Here is a 20,650-nt window from a genome sequence, read left to right on the forward strand (position 1 = left end):
CTGGCTTTGGACAACATAGACCCATTCTTCACCTGGCATTCATTCCCTCTGTGTGAGTTTCTGTGACCTCATCTTAACATGGTCATCTATAAAGAGACCCCATTATCAGAATGCAGTCACATTCACAAGAACTGGAGGTTAGGACTTCAATACCTTTTAGGGAGACAGTTAAACAAAGAAGAAGAGTGACTGAGCAGTGTGGCCATCCTTCCTAGCGTCACTTGAAAGAGCTTTGATACCTACTACATCATCCAAGGTCCTTATTTTCAGTGTCAGCCTCCAACATTTAAGTCTATACCTTGTAAGTTTTCTGTTCTGCTACTGTTTGCTTACCAGTGTGTGCACAGGGCCACAAATGACTGACACCCTGTCATGGGGACTTTGCTCTAGCCATCAAGTAGAGACTCACCATACAGACTTAAGACAGCAGGCACGGTTCCTGGGCAGGATGGTTTCTGGGTCGTGATCCTCATTGGGGGGGGCAGGATTTAAGGAACTCTCAGAGAGAGGTGAGATGGTACCAAATAATAGCAGGAGATAGGCTGAGTGGAAGAATATAGACCCTGTGATTATGAGAGATGGGGTAAGTCACTGTGACAAGGAACACATGGAGTGGGTGAACTCAGGAAAAGATGGCTAAGAGATGACAAAGAATCTTTTGGACTAGTTCAAGGACATCTGGACTTGGTGAGACTTGGGGAGCCAATGACCAAGATGCAATCTGGAAGATACTACCTTTAGAAGTCTTTTTCTGTTGAGTCCTGAAGGATGAGCAGTAAGAGGTGAGGTTTCAGGGGAAGATGGAGATGCTAACAGCGCAGGCTGTAGACCCCCCACCCCCTGCTCCTGTACCTAGAGAATGTGTTGCTTCTACTGGTCTATGCTGATACAGCACAAATGTTATTTGACTACACTGTGCATTCAGCACTGGGGAAGACCATGGGAGAGGCTCAGGAAACACCTACCCCGAGGTGAAATGAAGACATACAGGTCCCAGGGAGGGACTTAATTGTAAAACAGGGAACCAGAGGCGATTCTTATAAGGACAACATTTAATTGGGGCTGGCTTACAGGTTCAGAGGTTCAATCTACTATCAAGACAGGAGCATGGCAGTGTCCAGCCAGGCATGGTACAGGAGGAGCTGAGAGTTCTATATCTTCATTTAAAGGCTGCTAGGAGAAGACTGGCTCCCATGTGGTTAGGAGGAGGATCTCATTGCCCACCCTCACAGTGACATACTTCCTCCAACATACCTACTCCAACAAGGCCACACCTACTCCAACAAGGCCACACCTACTCCAACAAGGCCACACCTCCTAATAGTGCCACTCCTTGGGCCAAGCATATTCAAACCACCACAAACAACAACCAAACGTGGATGCCCATGAGGGACAGTACCTATGACTATGAGCAGCGTATGCTCGTGTACACATGTGCCACATAGACACACACACACACACACACACACACAGAGAGAGAGAGAGAGAGAGAGAGAGAGAGAGAGAGAGAGAGACAGACAGACAGACAGACAGACAGACACTTGGAATTCTGACCTTAATGATCATCTACCAGTCACTTGCTAACCACTGAAGATTCTGGACAAGCAATGATCCATTTCTATTGTAGCCCAGAGCTGTGGCTGCAGGAATCATATTTCTGGGGGAGAATTTAAACACTGTCTTAGCCAAAACACGTCCGACTCGAGATTACTCAGCCATTAGCAGCAAGGCCTGGGATCAAGCAGTAGTAGGTCTGACTAACTGGCTGTGTTCGTCTGGTCCCTGTCACTGAGACAAAACACCTGAACTCATCAGTCAATGGAGTTGATTTGGGCTTATGGCTTTAGAGTTTTTAGTCCATGCTCACTTGGCCCTGTGTAGCACGGTTCCTAAGGAAGGAACCATGTAAAAGTAATTTTTAAACCTGTTTTTCCTTTTGGTCCCTTAGTTCCCATCAATAATGACTCTAAAACATTATTATTATTATTATTATTATTATTATTATTATTATTATTATTGTTGTTGTTGTTGTTGTTGTTGTTGTTATTATTATTATTATTATTATTATTATTATTATTATACACCTATGCCTATGCTTTGGCTCATTCCCTGATTAGTTCATAACTTATTTAGCCCATTTAAACTATTCTATGTGTACCATGTGGTTAGTTACTTCTTCTTCAGTCCCAGCCCACTTCTTCCTTAGCATCTTCTCAGCATCTCCTTGATGGTTTACATCTATCTTCTCTGTCTTAAATCACATCTCTCTCATGTCTTAAATCATGTCTCGCCCCCTATTTCCTGCCTCAGATCATTTAGCCATCAGCTTATTTATTGACAGGTGATGTTTATAAGAGATTCTCTCTACAGAACCGTCATGGAGAAGGCAAGCCCCCTCACCTCACGGAGGTCAGAAAGCAAAAAAGAAGGAGAGAGAGGAGGGCAGGGATCCCATCACCACCTTCAGGGGGATACCCTCAATGATTTAACTTTCTTCTGTGATACTCCAGCTCTTGAATGTTCTCTCATGCCCAAGGGCACAGCAAGCTGAGTTTTTGGAGGGCACTGAGGAACCAAAGCATTACAGTGCCAGATCCATCTAGTCCTTAACAGTCCACCAGAATGGAAGCACCATTTTGAAATGTACAGTTGATCTTGCTGTTCTGAGAAATGTTAAATGGCTTATTGGGGTTGGCTAGTTGATAGTAGACAGATGGCAGTTGGATATTTGATAGATGATAGCCAGGACACAATGAGACACAGGCTGTATTCCATCCGATGTCAGATCACAGGCTTTCCAACGCTCCTAAGAATGCTTGACCTACTTCCTTTGCAAACCTTACCAAGGTAGCTTTTAAGAATCCTTCTGAGAGAGAAGAAGGACTATAGGGACCACAGGGGTCAAGGACACCACAAGAAAACCCACAGAACCACAGGGGTCAAGGACACTACAAGAAAACCCACAGAATCAAGTAACTTAGACTGACAGGGGCTCCAAGAGACACAGCTGACAACTAGGGAGCCTACATGGGTCTGACCTAGGCCCCCTGCATATGTTGTAGTTGTGTAGCTTGGTCTTCTTGTGGGACTCCTAACAGTGGGATCAAGGGCTTTTCTAACTCTTTTGACCTTTTTTCTACTACTGAGTTTGTCTCGTCCAGCCTTAATTCAAGGGGAGGTGCCCCGTCTTACTGCAACTTGATATGCTGTTTGGTTCATATCCATGGGAGGCCAGCCCTTTTCTGAAGAGAAATGGAGAAGTGGGTGGGGAAGTGTGAGGAGGGGAGGATGGAGGGGAAACTGTGGTCAGGATGTAATATATGAGAAAATAAATTAAAAAAATATATCCTTTGGCCAGGTACTGTGGCTCATGCCTTTAATCCCAGCACTTAGGAAGGAAGCAAGCAAGTTGATCTCTTTGATTGAGGCCAACCTGGTCTACGCAGTGAGTTAAAAGACAGCCAGAGCTACACAAAGAGACCCTGACTCAAAAAAAAAAAAAAAAAAAAAAAAAAAAAAAAAAAAAAAAAAACAGAAAACAAAACCAATCAACCAAACAAACAAACAAACAAACAAAAGACCTCATTCCCTTTCCTCACCCTATGTCTCTTGCTTTTCAGGAGAAAAGTATGAGCTGCATGCGGGGACCGAGTCTACACCAAGCGTCGTCGTGCACGTGTGCGACAGTGACATGGAGGAAGAGGAGGATCCAAAAACTTCCCCAAAGCCAAAAATCATCCAGACCCGGCGTCCCGGCCTGCCACCTTCCGTGTCCAACTGAGCATGTCCATGATAACATGCATCTCCTCTTATCATGCTTTTCCCCCTTGTTGTTTGTCCAAAAAGTTAATTGCCTTTAAGTCCCTGGGTGTTTGGTTGTTTGCGAATCCTTCCTTGTAATTAAGCCTCTCGGACAAAAGGGCTAGGAAAAGGTGATATGTCTCCCAACCAACTCATACCCATTAACTACAATCCGTCATTTAGAAAGTTCTAAACAAAGGGTAGTATTTTCTTATTGAACAATCAGTACAGCCTATATCTCTGTTCTCTCATGTTGATCCAAGCCAGAGACATTAGTAATGAATAGTCTTTATGTTGTTTGTGAGCTGCTCCAGTTCAGTTCTTGTGTATGTGTGTGTGTGTGTGTGTGTGTGTGTGTGTGTGTGTGTGGTGTGATGTTTTTTTTCTTTTTTTTTCCTGGCCACTTATATAGGACCATAAGTAAACTTGGCTTTGACTGCATGAGATCCCCCTATCTGGTCTCACCCAGTCCTCTGCATCCCGACATTCCCAGGACATGCACGATCACCAGCATTTATTTTGATGATTTGAGGATATGCCCCAACTTGTGGTATCCCAGCCCTGTCCTGTATAGACAAGGGGCATCCGCAGCACCCTTCTGCTCAATAAGTCTGGGAATCATTATTAGTTTGAGTCAATACATCATAGAACTCTGTCCAAATTCCTGGAGGTAAAATTGAGCCTGGCCCCAAAGATATTCCTCAATAGATTCTGAACACCACTACCACGTAGGACTACCTGGTGTTACTGGGGAGGCTTGTCCAAGTGACAGAGACAAACCTATTTATTTCAGACAAACTTATTTATTATAAAAGTCTCATAGTGTCTGAACGATTATCCACCACTCCTTTGTATATTTGTACAGATGTTTGAGCTGTGCTTTTAAAATTCTGGATGTTTTTTATTTAGTGGTTGTTCAACCATTAGCTGCTTAATGACATCATACCTGTGTTGCTTCTGAATGCATTCTGATTCTAATATAGATGATCTGATACTATTATGCTCTATTACGGTTCCTGCTAAGTTGCAAAAGGGTATGGCAATGTCTCATGCCAATAGATAACTGATTAGTCAACCTGTTTGTTATCCAGACCACCTGTTTTCAAACAAAGATCCAAGTATCAGTTAATAAGCAACTTGGGTGACACTAAATCCCAGAACGTATACAGCTGAGCATTTCAGAGCACAAAGGATGATGGGTAAATGGATGCCCCTCCCATTCATCCAGTGCCCATGTGCTCCACAGTTCCTTGTTTTTTGTTACGTGTGACTTTTGTATTTCTCTAGCCCAAAGTGCATTACAGAAGATACACCTGCAGAACCATACTTTCTGCTCCATGTGTCAAAGCCTCATCTATTCCTGTTCATTAACTATTAACTTTGGATGCAAATACCACTCACCACACAACAGGCAGGGACTTTCATGGCCTAAGCCTCAGAATAATACACAAGAACACTAACACAGCCACCTGATGGGGGGAATTATTGTGGTTTTTTGATTAAGGTGTATGTTAGTTAGTTTCAGCAGAAACTTAAACCTAGACTGATCACTCAGAAAATTAAAGTCCGTTCTACTGTGAAATTTAGCAATATAGTGCCGGACACGGTACAGTACGGTTGAGACGGAGGACAGTATTGCTTGTGGAATCCTGAGTTTCCACGGGGAAAACAAGTCTCCTTTTCAAAATCAGATCTGAGGAGTATACAATAAGCAAAGGCTTTGACTTTCCTTTGTTGTGGAAGGTTTTGGGTTTTTTTCAATTGGCTACAGAAAGACTACAAATAGTGGCGAGATGATGCCCTCTGGTGGCAGAAGCATTGAACTCCGTTGTATAGATGGATTGATTACAACACTCCACATTAGCTTTCAGGATGCAGGTTCTAAGAGAGAGAGGAAAAAAAAATCTAAAGGAGAGAAAGCCTTAGAAATAATTTGTGCTTCCAAACAGTGATAGGAGAAATTTCTAATTTAGTAAAAGTTGGCATGCATAGGCATTAAGAACTCAGTGTTATAGATGGCCCAGGTGATTAGTCTTAGTAAACTGTATTGCCATATGTCGATGTTAACCTGCTGCAGATCAAGGGATTCTCGCTCTAGGTTGAGCATGGGGAAGAGAGAGGGGGAGCTTTCCCCAGAAGGAATGGGGAAGCCATGGAACCTCCCAGCACTGAGAAAGTCGCCTCAACACTTCCATGACGCTCATTATGCAAACCTCTTTAGCGCTCTTTTAAGTTTGAAATGTTTTAAATGGAGGGGAAGGGGAAGGTTTCCACCAACTGAATCATTTGTGCACGTGTACAGCTCAAAGAGCTTAGAGTTCAAATATATCTGGTGAATGAATATCTGTGTGGCATCGTTTCTGAGTTGTCTGCCTGGGCTAAGCATTCCTGAGGTGCGGAAGGTGGGGAAGTGCAAACCAGCTTAGAGGGTTTTTTGAGGGGTAACCAACCAACGTATGTAACTAACTCAATGATATTCTTCCTGGTGAACTAAGGGGGAAAGCTGGTAACAGCTATCCCATGAAGAAGTTATTTGAGTCCAGCCTGGCAAGATGGGTTGGCTTCTCATTAAGGGGGCATAAAAGGTTATTTTACTGTCAAGTTCAACCATATTGATTTAAAAAGCCAATTTGAGTGTGCTAAGAACCGCTTATGACACCCCCCCCCAGCTATGTTCTTTAAAAACACTAATAGGAAGCCGTCTGAAAGACAACCCTTAAACAATAAAAGAAAAACGAGTGGAATCTAAAAGATTGGCTTTCTAGGTGTCGTTGAGGCTGGAGTGTTCATCCACTGCAGTGACCCAATAGGAATAGGAAAGTCAAAAGAGAAATTCCATACTGGGAGAACATAGCTGCTATACACAGAGGAGTTAAATAACTCACAGCCAAGCAGTGTTTCTCAACCTCCCTAAGGCTGCGACCCTTCAACACAGGTCCTCACGTCGTGGTGACCCCTCACCATCATATCATTTCCATTGCTACTTCCTAAGTATAATTTTGCTACTGTTATAAATTATCATATAAATATCTGCATTTTTCCAATGGCCTTTAGGGGCTCACAACCCACCTGATGAGAACCACTGCTCTAAAAGCCAGCTGTAAAAGACAGACAGCGCTTTCTTTGAAATGATTTGCCTACATCAGGCAATTCACATACAGACAACGTACTGTAACTCTCCGGTGACCCATAAACAGTAAAAGGTGCTCCACATCCCCTCTTGTCAGTCAAGAATAAGCGTCAAAGGTGAACATGCCTGGCATCTAGCAGCAGAATGGTTTAGATGAAGTATGCAGAGTGAGGGAGTCCTGGTAAGGCGGCAGAGGAGGCCTTGTGAAGAAGATACCATGGTCAACTGAGGACACCTAGGCAGTAGCTAATAAATAGCCCACGTGTCTGTCTGGAGCTCTTCCACTCTGAAGCACATAGAGGAAAGCGCTCACATCAATTTAAAAATATGTACAACAAGGCCCAGAGAAGAGCGTCCAGGAGTTATTAACTGGATACAACTCAAATGTCCTTCAAGTGTTGAATGCATGTATAAAAAACCTAATGCATGTAATAGCATAGATATATTTTAAAGTTACACTGTTGCATATATATAAATATATATGCCTTTTAACATAATTTAAATGTAAATTATATTTATATATAGATATATATTTAACACATGTGTGTATATGTGCATGTACATACATATATATATACACACATATATATGACTGAATATTTAACATATTGTTCCAATTATGGAGTTTACACGCATGATAAGGAGCCTAAGAACTCATCAGGTTTTACAGCTCATCAGGTAAAAACTTGTCAAGAACTCCTGACACCTAAATCTGGATCCTAGAACCCATGCAAAATCTGGACACTGTGGTGCATGTCTGTAATTACAGTTAACGCAAGGTGGAAGGTGGAAGCAGGACAATTCACCCAGAAGCTTCTGGATTAGCTAGACTGGAATGCACATACAGTGGCAAACAGCAAGAGATACCCTGCCTCAAAAATAATATGAAAGTCAAAGAAGGACAACAGAGGTTGTCCTCTGGCATCCAGATGTATGGTCCATGACACTAGCATGCTCTTGCACAAAAATACATATACACATCTTATACATGCATAGAAATACTTTTAGGAAGAACTATATTGATAGGAATTGCAACAGGGTTGTTTTTGGACGAGTGTTGATGGAGCAGGAATGCCTGGAAACTCTCTAGAGGGCTGTATATGTTCTGTATCTTGATTTGAATTGCCATACATAAAACTTATTCAACAAATGATATACCAAGAAATTTATCTTCAGTCAAAATAAAACCATCATCAGAATGAGAAGGAACAGACCATTAGTTGTAAATGGGGGCTAGGAAGGTCTTCACACTCAAAATGTCCCCCAGCCATCTCATGTACAAAGTGTTAATTTAAAGCCAATAGTAATTTTTAATAGAAAATCCAAAATGTAAGCACAGAGACACTGTTTACCCAAGGGACACTTACACTGCCTGTCTGGTGCTCAGTTTTCAGTGGTGAATGAGAACTTACCTTTCATTTTCAGAGAATTGAACCTTGTGTGGGAACGACACAAGAAACACACATGCCCCAAATTCTGAACATGAAGTACAGTAAAAAAATACACCGACAGCTCACTCTGAAAGCAGAGCTGGAGGGTCATGGCAGCAAGGCTGAGAAGAGGGGCCATGTGCCTTCATTTCCTTTCTGTTCAATGCCCTGACAAAAGCTACTTAGCTAGGAAGAGATTATGCAGGTTCACAGAAATTGCAGACCATCACTGCAGAGGTCACAGCAGCAGGAACTTGGGACAACCAACTATGTTGCACCCCCAGCAAGAAGCAAAGAGCTTTCCCTTTTTATTCAACATAGGACCAGAGCTTAGGGAACAGTGCTGCCTAAGATTTCAGCGTGGAAACCCTTCTCAGTTAACCTAGGCAGTGTCATTCCGCATAGGCATGACTAGAGGCTAAACCATCCCTCACAAGTCTGCTTGGAGGCTGGTCTTCTAGGTGATATGGATTCCACATTCTGGAAAGCTGACAACACTAATTATCAGCATTGTGTAAGTGACCTGAAGAGAAAGCCAAATGAACTATGAAAGTACTGGAGAGAGGAGCATTGCGGGAGGCAGAGGAAAGACTGGTCATATTTGAATAACCTCAAAGATGTCAATATGGCTGACACACAGGATTGAGACCAACCATGTTCCCACAGGAAGTGGACAGAGGAATGAAGATCCAGGATTGGCTGGGCTAAGTTATAGCATCTTAGAATTCATTTTCATCACAATTAGGAGAGTTTTCGTCAGGAAGATTATGTGATTCCATTCATCAGATGAGTCCTGGCACAAGTGGGAGAGATTTCTTTCCCAAAGCCAGAGTTCTAAACATATAGACACTCTATAATGTGTGGGTGTTTGAGGGTGGGGTGGGGGGTGGGGGAACTGGACCCACTCCTCTACTCAAGACTGGATTCTCAGCATCCACTCTTAACGGGCTGGGTCTGAGAAAACTGGAGAGTTTTCTTTCCCATCCTCAAGTCACAAGAACATGTTATAAAGGATGATAGGTCAGTTTTTCAGGCAAACACTCATTTAGTGCTGGTACAGAGTGTCCTTGCCAAAAGCCACTGTGCAAAGTGTCACTGAACCCTTGGCAGACTTGCCTCTTAAATTAATGCAATCAAAGTAGGGGAAAATTTCAAGCAAAATGTTTTCTCTCAAACTCAGTTACCTGTTCTTTTCAAAGATAATGGGTAGTGGAGTTTCGGGAGATGTTGTTTGGTAGTGGGAAATTAGAAAACTCAGGTAATATAGTTGAAGAATTTTACTCTGAAATTTTATACACACATACACACCATATATATATATACATATATATATACATATATATGTACATATGTGTATATATACATATATATGTGTGTATATATATGTGTGTATATATGTATGTATATATACATATATATGTGTGTATGTATGTATGTATATATATATACATACATTATATATATACATACATATATATATATACACACACACATATATATCCTTGGCTCTTCTGTGTAACTGCCTATTCTTACTGAAGTATTGAGTCTGAGAACTTAGGGTTAGGCAGAACCATGGAGCCCCCTTGACTAATTGTGATTATCAGTAAGATGATGGCCATTTCCAAGCAGTCTGCAATGAGCTCTAAAGTACTGTTATTCTTAATATTCTTAAAGTATGATATGTGCTTGTCTCTACAGTGTTCCCTAATTCTACACCCTGAGAGTCATCTGATGTGCAAGAGCGGGTGTTGTGTCTGAATCCGAGTTTCTACTCTGCAGTAGAGGCATTCATACTCCCAGATGCAGCTCAGGGCACTGAGTGGCCAGACACTAAAACTATATGGGGAGGAGTCCCCCATCTCAAATTATACCCCTTCTCAGGGATAGGCTACCTGTACTGATTAGTCAGCATGGAATAGAAAGACCATGCCCAGGGCCACCCCAGCTCTGGAGCTACCAGTGGGATTCACTGGGGCCTCTGCATCTTGGTTCAAGTTTTCCCTCTGCCTGTACTCATTTTTTTCCAGTCTTTTGCAGGAATAGACACAGAAGACTCCCCAGTCTTTCTCCTGCATATATGTCTAACTCTCAGAAACTACATCTTGGAGAAGCTAGCCTTGTTTATCTTCAATACCTACTAGTCAACATTTTTTTCTTGGAGATAGGGTCAATGCCTATGTAGCAATGGCTGGCTTGGAACTCATGATGTAGACCAGTCTGGCCTCAAACTCACAGAGCTCCACTTGTCTCTGCCTTCCAGATGCTGAGATTAAAGGCTTGTGCTACTACACCTAAACCTACTGTCCATCACATTGCGCTCCCTAGAACTGTTCAAGACTTTTTTTTATCCAGTATTGTCCTCATGTACCTATTATGGTCATCAATGATGCCAGATTGCTTTCTTATGGTGCTGCCAAGTGCTCTAACATGAGTTACACTCCCAGCCTATATCCTAGACACATAGGTGCCTGCAAGCATCTGTCTCTCATCAGCATCCATTTGCACAGTTGCTGCAAAATCAAAGGATCAGCAACACTTTAGGTCACTCTATCCTGTATGCAGAATACTCTACTTCTAAGGATCAACAACCGTGTTCTCTACACTGTTAAACCACAGGGGAAAAAAACATACATAATTGTGATATTTTCTAAGCTAAAATGTGACACTGAGGTTTCTACAGGGTAGATGGTCCTTCATGTCCACCTGCACATGTCTGCTCTACACCATAATCCAGTGTTCTTCTATCTACACAAAGACTCACCCAGTCTCTAAGTCTGACCATTACTTCTGAAGCTCGCAGAGCAGTCATCCTTTCAGGATGCTGTGTGCCCACAATAGTCTCCACCTGCCCCAAGCTGCACTTGAGTCACCTCACTAGGAGGGAAGGGGACAAAGAGGCTAATGTAGGATTACAAACGCCATTTATTACGTATCTGGGATAAATCCTCTCAAATTTAGTCCCACACTTTTAGAGACATCCTAAATAAATGTGATTTTCTGCCCATTCTTTACATCTTGGCTTGCCTTGACCACCTGCATAGACGTCAGCTTTCCCCCATTTGTGAAGTATTCTTCTTCATCTCTCGCTCTTCATATGTTCTTGTTATCTTCTCATTTTTGTCCCTGTGGGCTTTGAGGTTTCCTTCTTTTATTCACCAATGCAAAGAGTGAAAACAAACATGAATTTCACTAACTACATGGAGTCAAAAATATGAGTGATTTCATAACTTTTTTCCTCATTACAAAATGGTGCTCCCCGGGGCTTGACTGTGAATTCAGAGTCCTCTCAAAAGAAATATTTAATCTCATAATCATGCCAGTCTTTCTCTTTGAATGGCTTCTTCACTGTCCTGAAATTTGCTAGGTAGGCTAGATTGGCTGGCTAGAAAGCTTGAGGAATATGCCTGTCTCTGGGCCTTCCCAACGATGAGATTACATGAGTTCTGGGAATCAAACTTGGGCCCCCATGCTCACAATGCAATCATTTTACTGACAGAGCCATCTCTCTGATTCCCAATAAATCCTTGATACAAGAAAGGTGTGAACACATCAGATGATTTGGAATCCCAGTGGTATTTATTACCCTAATGCAACTAGAAAGGGAGTTTATGAAAACCATATACTTTTTATTGACAAATAACATCCGTTTACCTGGCCTGTTCTCACAGATTCCCCAAGCTCCAAGAATCAGAGAGTAATCTGTCATTCATTCTTTTGATCAATGAGCATTTATTGAAGAATTACTTTGTGCCTATCATTGCAGTAGTCTTTCAAAAGACATAAAAACAAAACAAAACAGCAAGTCTTCTTATTCTATGTGACCTTACCTTTTATAGACACTTAGTTACTCTCAAGTGTTACTGACTAAGCAGTATCTCCCTGAGAATCCAGCTGTGAAGCCATAATTCCTGGTGTAAGTATGTTTGGAGATAGTGCCTAATTATTAATTAGCCCTATGGGAATAATATCTTTATAAGAAGGACAAGAGAGGACTGATGGTATGGCTCAGTGGCTAAAGGTGATTGCAGCCAAACCTGATGACCTGAGTTCAATTCACCCTCAAAACCTTCATAGTAGAAGAAGAGAACTGACTCTTGATGATTGTCCTCTGACCTCCCCACTAGAGGGATGTCTAAACCAGGAGGAAGGACATGTGAAGAAACCCTGGGATGCAGCTGTCAGCTGCCAGGGAGAGAGGCCTCAGCAAAATCCAATCCCCCTAGGACAGCCCGGTCTTAGACTTTTAGCTTCCAGACCTGCAAGCAAACAAAATTTTTAATTTAAGTCACCCAGGCTTTTTTGCTTCTACTTTATAGAAGTACATTATAGAAGCTCAAGGTGGAGTTTTAAAAAGACCACTCTAAGGAGATAGAAAATATGGCCAATCTTTATTATCAGCTTAACACATATAACTTAGCAGTGGGAATATACCTCTGGGGGGTAACCATGAGGGGCCTTGAATGTGGACAGTGATGTCCCAGGGGCACCGGTAAGAGGGAGAATGCAAGCTGGCCACCAATACTCACCTCTCTTTGCTTCCCAACTACAGACTCGACTTGACCAGCTGCCTCATGTTCCAGCTGTCTTATGAATCACCACAGGATAGACTTCCTCTGCCTCCCTCAAACTGTGAGCCAATCATAACTATTATAGGAAGGAAGAGGACATTGCTTTTAAAAACCAATACTGAAGGTCGTACTCATCAACTTGAATTTTTTTTTTTTTTTCATTTCTCTGAGAAAGTCGTCATTCATTTCTTTACTCATTTGGGTAAGGAAAATCGCTAATTCTCCTGATCATTATCTGACTGCCTCAACGCTGTTGAAAGCCTTTGCTGTGTGGTTGTGTTTGGGTTTTTCTGGTTCCCAGGGTTCTGCCATTGCTCCCACAGTGTACTTGGCTCCTTCATCGGCTGCTGCTGCTCCGTGTCTGCTCCAAATATGGCTACTTCCCATGAAGTGTTCTCTCATGACAGCGAGCCAAACACACTGATTCTTAGAACAGGTTTTAATTGGCCAAATAGGCCATCTCTTTGAAGATAGTCTATTGGCTCTTGGACTAAGAAAGCATTAGAGCCGGCTCACTGCCACAAGGCTCTATGTTCTGTTTTAACTCTTTGGGTTTGTTATCTACTGTCACCATAAATCTAGCAGATGAACTGCATGCATTTAGCCTGTCTCATATCTGCAAGTTGGAAGTCCTGCTTTGCTTGGGGATCTAGCAAAGGCTGAGCTCTCAAGTTGCCTACAGGAATAGGGGCATGTCTGAACACCTAGCTGGTGAAGGATCTCCTTCCATGCTTACTCACTCATCTAAACAGAATTCTGTCTGTTCCTTATGGACTGTTGTATTGACTTTTTCTTTTGACTATGGGGCTGATGGTCAGTGAGAACCCCTATAATCACTGCCTTGGGGGAATATGAAACATGGCTATTTTCTTCCCCAAGGCATGATAGCCAAGGAAACAAAGGAACTCTCCCTAGAAGGTAGAAGCCATACTGCCTATGGTTTGCCTATGGATCTCCTTTCATTGCCTTTGCTTGTCTTATTCACTAAAAGCTTCTAGGTGTAATCCATTCATGTTATCAGGAAATGGGCATCTTCAGGGCTTATCCAAGATGCTGACTACCAGTGTTGTTAAGCAGAAGAGAAGTCACTTACCAGTCATTTTCCCCATTTCTTCTCCCTTGATTAAAAAAAAAAAAAAAAAAAAAAAACCACTTACCTTGTTAATTTGAAAGAAAAGGAATCTAAGCAGGTGGTACTGATTTGTCTGTGATCATCAATCTTTTAGTGATTAGTTAATTATATGAAATTTCTCCTGAACTACAGACACCTACTACCTTCTATCAGCCACTGGGGTGACTGACAGGTACCACCTACTAAACCCACCCAAGATGGAGCTTATGTAATTTTTGACCAAAAAAAAAAAAAAAGTTCTTCCTATCTCAAAAAAAATATATCATGCTGTCCTAATTTCCCTAGCCAGAAATATTTCCTCTCCCTCACTCTGCCTTCATGGGGAAAAGTATCAATCAGCATTCCCAATTTCACCTGAGGCATGTGGAAGTTTAAAGACATGGAAATGGAGGTAGCTATCAGACAAAACCACAAAGGGCCTTCTTCGTGGATTGGGTAAACTAATTGACCACTTTGAAGTCCTTAAAAGTGGAGAGCACTGAATGAACATACACTGAAAAGCAGCTGTGAGGATCGAATGAAATGTCTGTAAAATGCTTGGCATGTTCAGATCCTGCAAGACAGCCTGATAGGCAAGCTACTCCATCCTCCATCATCACTGGTTCATAAATTCAACCTTCTCTCAGAGTTGCCACCTTAGGGACTAAAATGAAAATGGCACATTTTCCAAGACTCTCTTGTACCTACACACATGGCACCAATTGTAGTGGGGCAGGGCATGGATCATGGAATGTTGTAGTGGATTGGCCTAATGCTGCTTACATTCCAATGCTAAGTCTCAACTCTGGTGTCCCAGAGTTGAGAAAGTCAGCAAGTAAGATGCTAAATGACCTTGTGCCCAGTTAACTGTGATCAGTAAATAAAGACACCAATAGCCAATAGCTGAGCAGAAGAGACATAGGAGGGTTTAGGTTTCTCAGGTTTGGGATTGGAGAAGAAGAAGGAGGAGGAGGAGGAGGAGGAGGAGGAGGAGGAGGAGGAGGAGGAGGAAGTGGAGGAGGAGGAGGAAGAAGAAGAAGAAGAAAGAAAGAAAGAAAGAAAGAAAGAAAGAAAGAAAGAAGAAAGGAAGAAGAAGGAGGGGGAAGGGGAGGGGGAAGGGGAGGGGAAGAGGGAGGGGGAGGGGAAGGGGGAATATGCAGGAGAGGAGAAAGAAGCCATGGAATAAAGGAAGAGTGTGCAGAAGAGGAGAGAGACAGCAAGCATGGGTTAAGAGAGAGGAGAGCATGACCCTGAGGGCTGCCCAGTTGGAGCTAAGAGCAGTCATGATGAAACATAGTAAGTAATAATTCAGGAATATTATTAGAAAAGTGGATTCTAACTGCATGGAAGGTAGGCAGATGCCCAGCTACTGTGCTGCTCAGGGCATATTGTAAATATAAGGACTGTGAGTGTGTGAGTGTGTCTTTCTTCTAAGAACTCAATAACCTAAAGCAGAGTAGAAACCCTGAGCTGGGATTTTAATATTTTTTTTTACTACAGAGTGTTTTTGTTTTTCTAAGTATTTCTACTTTTCTTCAGCTGACATTCAGTGTCTACAACACCAAGAGCCTTCTGTGCCCCTGAGGCAATTGCTTAAAGAATACCAACACCAAGGGATGATGGAGTGTCATAGGCCAGTGACGGTATTATCAAATAGAACCAATAGCAACCAACAACAACCATTTTATTCTCTGAGGAAAAAAAGTTTCTAGGAATGCCCAGCCTGTGGCTATGGATACAGATTAACACAGAATCATAAATTTATTTAAAATATTATAAGGGTGGATTTTTTGGCTAATTTTTTGAACTTTGATTACATGTTTCGCTAGCATTGCTGATGACCACTCCGTGTCCTAGTGTCAAAAGATTGGACTCTGCATGTCTACATCTAGGTATTCTGTTCTGTGTAGCTGTGGCCAGGTGATCTGGTTTAGCAGTCGAATGCTAACCCAATGCATATGCAGCCCTGGGTTTCATCCTTAGTATGATACAAAAGGGAAAAGAAGACAGTAAAAGTGTTGGGGTTTTGTTGTTATAGTTTTTGTTTGTTTGTTTGTTTGTTTTCTAGTCAAATATTTAGTTTTAGACATGAATTCTTGGTCAAGGTCACAGCTGCTATCATTCCCCAAGATTTGAAATTTTGTCTTGCTTTAAAGACATTTTTATTGTATTTATTCTGGAGGTTGAATGGCAGGGTATGTACATACCACAGTATAATGTGGAGGTTGGAGAACAGCTTTTGAGAGTTGGTTGTCTTTTTTTTTGACATATGGGTCCCAAAGATCAATCTCGATCAAACTTAGGTCTTCAAGCTTGACAAGTAAGCACCCAACCCTCTGTGCCACCTCAGAAGCCCCAAGGTAATTGCTTATAGGGAATTTAGTGTGGGAAAAAATGTGTGATTTATAATTATATGATTTATAACGTGTTTCATTTGCTCTTTTAACTAATTTTATTTAAAAACTGTGTTCCTGATAGAGACAACTCAAGGTGTTTGAGACTCAGCTATCAACAGAGGAGAAAAGCAAACACTAAAAGGGAGGACCTCAAAGGGACAAACAGAAGAAAGCAAGACATAGTATACCCATCTATGATACCTGCCTGGGTTTCTAAAGTCTGTGAAGAATTGACCTTGTTTAGTACACAAGAGTAAATGTATGATGCGCCTTCCCCCACATTCTATCTCTTCCTAAGAATTACCAAGAATAATATTTCAGAAGGTTGAAAACCATCTCAGTAGATACACAAATATGCAAAGTAGATGTCTGCCTAAGCAGAGAAGGTGAAGGGCCCAGTAAGGACTCATTTTCCACAGAATATTGGGTTTACAGGCTTGCCTGGAACATCATAAGAGCTTCCTGAAACGCTAGCCTTCGAATCACCATAGTTCAGACCACAGCGTGGCCCAAAGATCAAGTCTAGAACTGCTATGACCATTAATAATGGTGTCTAAGGAGCAATTGAGAGGTAGCCAGTGCGGTATGTCGCAATCACATGCGCTCCAACCACTGAGCTACACGTATTTTAAATGTCCACTTTACAGGCTTCATTTAATATTATTATGGCTACTAGAAAATTTAAAACCCTACACATAGTTAGGTTTTTTTGCCTCTTTGTTTGTTTGTTTTGTTTTTTTGCATCATGGCTGCTGACCAACATAGGGCTCAGTCACACAGTAGCCCAGTCTCACTTATCAGATCGAAAGAACCAGGCTCTGCACAGACCAATCACAGGGTATAGGCAGCTCTGTAGAGAAGAGAGAAAGGATGAAAAGGACAGGTATAGCCACAAATCAGCTTCATCCTAAGAGGGAGAAAGCCTGTGCTCCTGTGAGACTGGGGGTGCCCAAGAAAATGGGGAGGCATGCAGAAGACAGTCGGCTAACGTGAAATCTCACCTAGGACCCATGCCATTCATGCTGTTGGGTTGTTTTGCATTTTTGTACTATTCATTCACATCTTAGTGTCTACCCAAGTTAATTTTTTATTGTCATCTTGATACAATCTAGAGTAACCTGGGAACTGATTTTGTTTTTCTTCATCAGATTGGCCTGTGGCCATGTCTACCAGAGACTAACTTGATTGGTGATTCGTGTGGGAGGAGGGTTCAGCCCATTGTGGGCACTCCCATTCCAGGGCAGATGGTCCTGGGATGTACAAGAAGGCTAGCTGAGCAAAAGCCAGGGAGCAAGCCAATAAACAATACTCTTCCATGGTTGCTGCCTCCAGGTTCCTGCTTGGAGTTTACATACTGGTTCCTTTCAATGATGGACTGTGTTCTGGAGGTATAAAGAAAAGAAACCCTTTCTTACACAAGCTACTTTTGGTCATATTTAATCAGAGCAACAGAAAGCAAACTGGAACCATGACCTGGTCGGAACTATTTGCTCCCTACTAGCCGGTACTTCATGCAAGCGCTCCTTCTAGTCTCTCCCAAGACTCTTGGCATGATAAGAGACTTTAATACCCTGGAGCCTTTGCTTTGGAGTTCTGGTACCCTGAGTAAGTAGCACTAGAGTGGCAACTACTTCTCTGCAGAGATGTTGGCAGTTAACTCAGGCCAAGAACCACTGGGCTATTCCAGAAATGAACAAAATGCCAATTGAAAATCTTATCTATCGTCCGATAAAGCACTGAAGGCTTCTAACCCCCACGATACAGCATCGGTTTCCATTAAAAGCCTGGATTTTCACAACTCTTGCTCTCTGAGAAACTTCAGCCATGCTTGAGAGACCCACTACTTAGCAAGTCAACAGAGCTCCACTAGCCAGGACAATTGTGGGTAAAGCGGCTGGGAACGCAGGAGATTCCTCCAGACTGTGGGTCGTTAGGCACTGCTGCTGTGGCTCATTAAAGGTCTTTCCACGGTTCCTCATGGGCGCGGTCCCGATGTCATGAAAAAGCCCATGGGTTTTTATGTCCAAGGCTTTAATGTTATGGCGGATGGTGGATGGATCTGGATGCACCTCGCGTAAAAGCCAGGGCAAACCTGAGTTAAATAGGGAGGGGAAGAGGGAGGAGGGGCTGGGGAGGAATGCTTAATTGGCTCCACCCTCTGGCCTTCATGTACCTCATTAGTATGTAAATCTCTCTAGGGCCTGAGGCCTGCTCCTCATGACTGTTGGCCATTGACCTCTCTGTGGGAGTGCTTGTGGAGGGCTGAAGCTAAATGAAAAGAAGAACTCCTGCCGCCGTCCAATAATGGTCCAGGGTTCCAGGATCTTGCTCGACCAAGCACCCAGCTGCTTCTCACAGCCCACCACCCCACAGACAATCACTAGCCTACTAGGAATAGAACGATTCCTTAAGTAAGAGATTTCAAACACCAGTTGTCCCTGGCTGTGCATCGACACAAACAAATTATTTTTGGGCAAAGAGCCACATCACCCGGTGTTTGCTGTGTGGCTTCCCTTTAAATGTTTTAAATTGAATTTAAAACTGGAAAGCAGCAAGACAAGAACTTTCCAGATGGCAAGACTTTGTGCTATACAATCTTCTGCGAGCCAAGCCAAAGCCTTCTACATATTTTTAAATTAATGAAGGAAAAATAAAAGATGTGATCTCTTGGGGAAGATGGTGAGCTAGTCATATCTGAAGGATACTTAATTTCAGAAAATGCCCTCAGCAGAGGAGTCTCTTGGCAAAGATCTCATCCTTAGCTGCCGAGGCTATCCTGCCACAAGGCATTCAGAGTTCTTTAATTCAACTCAGCATGAAGCAAGCAGTAACACAAGCACTCAGTCTTAGAGACAAGAAGCAAGACTCCTGACTGCCACAAAGTCAGTGGTGAAGAGCCACCAGGAAGATCATCTAAGTGACTACCCATGAGTCAGCAGGCTATGGGTTCTTGTCTTCTGCCCTCAGACATGGCCTCTTATTTTGCCATCGCAAAATTGACAGGCTACCTGGCCCACAAGTGTTCAGGAATTGTGTATCTGCCTCCCATGCTACTGAAGCTCTGAGATTATAGTTTGTACCTGATTTCCTGGGGGTTGGAATTCACTTTTGAAGCAGACATTTAACCTACTCAGTCAAATCCACTGCCTGCATTGCTTTGATGCAGGATCTTGCTATCTTGCACAGGGTGGCCTTGAACTCTTGAATAAGCAAACCTCCCACCTCAGGCTCCTGAGTAGCTAGAACTATAGGTGCACACCTCCAAGCTCAGCTTCAGCTGTATGAAGTTACACAGAAGTAGACTCTGGGAAGATACCTACCTTGTGGTGGACAGCATCTTAGAAGGCAGAACAAAGAACTGTAAGTCTTTAGTTGAAAGTTGTCAGGGAAGGTCACCAGCCTCTTCAGGAGATTTCACTTGCATGTCTGCTGACTAGAAAGGTCAACCAAGCCATGAGAAAATTGGACTTCATCCCTGAGAGGTGCCAATCGCCTGGACAGTGTTTGTGTCTACTTTGTCACAGAGCCTAGAACACAATGGCTCATGTGGTAGGAAAGCCAGCCTAGTATCAGGTGCTCACAATAGTGTTTCCTTAAGGATTGTAGTAAAGGCTCCAACCCTGCAGACAGCAGCCCCTTGACTTTGGTGTTTAACTGGTGCATTTTGCTTCAATGCCAACTGTTCCCCTGAACTAACTATGACAGACTGTTAGGTGCTTTTCCTCAAAATTGTTTCTATTTTCTAGCAGAACTTTATAGAAGCTAAAATTGTCAGACACATGTTTCTAAGCATCTAGGTAACAAGAATCTTTTTAATAGGATCCAGGAAGGAAAGTGGGGGTGGGGTGGGCAGGGGAGGGGTACAGAGGATGAGGAACAACAATAGGGCTTCTTAAGTTTCTCTCTTTTAAAGGAAGCTTGCAAGGAAATCTCACTTTAATTCTCTGTATTACTTCCAAGCTCTAACAATGATCCAAAACAGTGGTGTAAAACACCAGGACTTCATTCTTTGACAAGATGAACAGACTGAGGTTCAAATTCAGTGTCACAGAGTCAAAAGCAAGGCATCACCTGGGTCAGGCTTCCTCCAGTGTTCCTAGGGGGGAAAGGCATTCCTTATCTCTTGTGGTTTCTGTGGCCACTCGAATTGCTTAGTGTCCATCCACATCAGTTTCAGTTCCGTATCTATGGCCATACTACCTTCTCCTCCTCTG

General features: G+C 42.6%; 1 protein-coding gene and 1 long non-coding RNA gene across 5 annotated transcripts in view; one reads left to right on the forward strand and one right to left on the reverse strand.

Annotated features, from left to right (window-relative positions):
* Rcan2 (regulator of calcineurin 2) overlaps positions 1-6,142 on the forward strand; it is a 219,971-nt gene extending 213,829 nt beyond the window's left edge. For all 3 annotated transcript variants that reach the window (XM_034521636.2, XM_076915246.1, XM_034521637.2), the window contains one exon: positions 3,621-6,142. In XM_034521636.2, the coding sequence (XP_034377527.1) occupies positions 3,621-3,781 (161 nt within the window). In that variant the 3' untranslated portion in view covers positions 3,782-6,142. The remainder of the gene's footprint in view (positions 1-3,620) is intronic.
* Positions 6,143-11,265: 5,123 nt separating this feature from the next.
* Positions 11,266-20,143, reverse strand: LOC143434862 (uncharacterized). Of its 2 annotated transcripts, XR_013104688.1 has the most exons (4): positions 19,757-20,143; positions 14,023-14,047; positions 12,888-13,005; positions 11,266-11,506 (listed from the first exon to the last, which is right to left on the reverse strand). It is a non-coding gene; the product is annotated as an uncharacterized LOC143434862 (long non-coding RNA). The 2 variants fall into 2 exon arrangements; XR_013104687.1 differs by lacking the exon at positions 14,023-14,047 and having other exon boundaries at positions 19,757-19,989.
* Positions 20,144-20,650: the final 507 nt, after the last annotated feature.

Source organism: Arvicanthis niloticus, chromosome 17 (assembly GCF_011762505.2).
Source record: "Arvicanthis niloticus isolate mArvNil1 chromosome 17, mArvNil1.pat.X, whole genome shotgun sequence".
Classification (NCBI taxonomy): Eukaryota; Metazoa; Chordata; class Mammalia; order Rodentia; family Muridae; genus Arvicanthis; species Arvicanthis niloticus.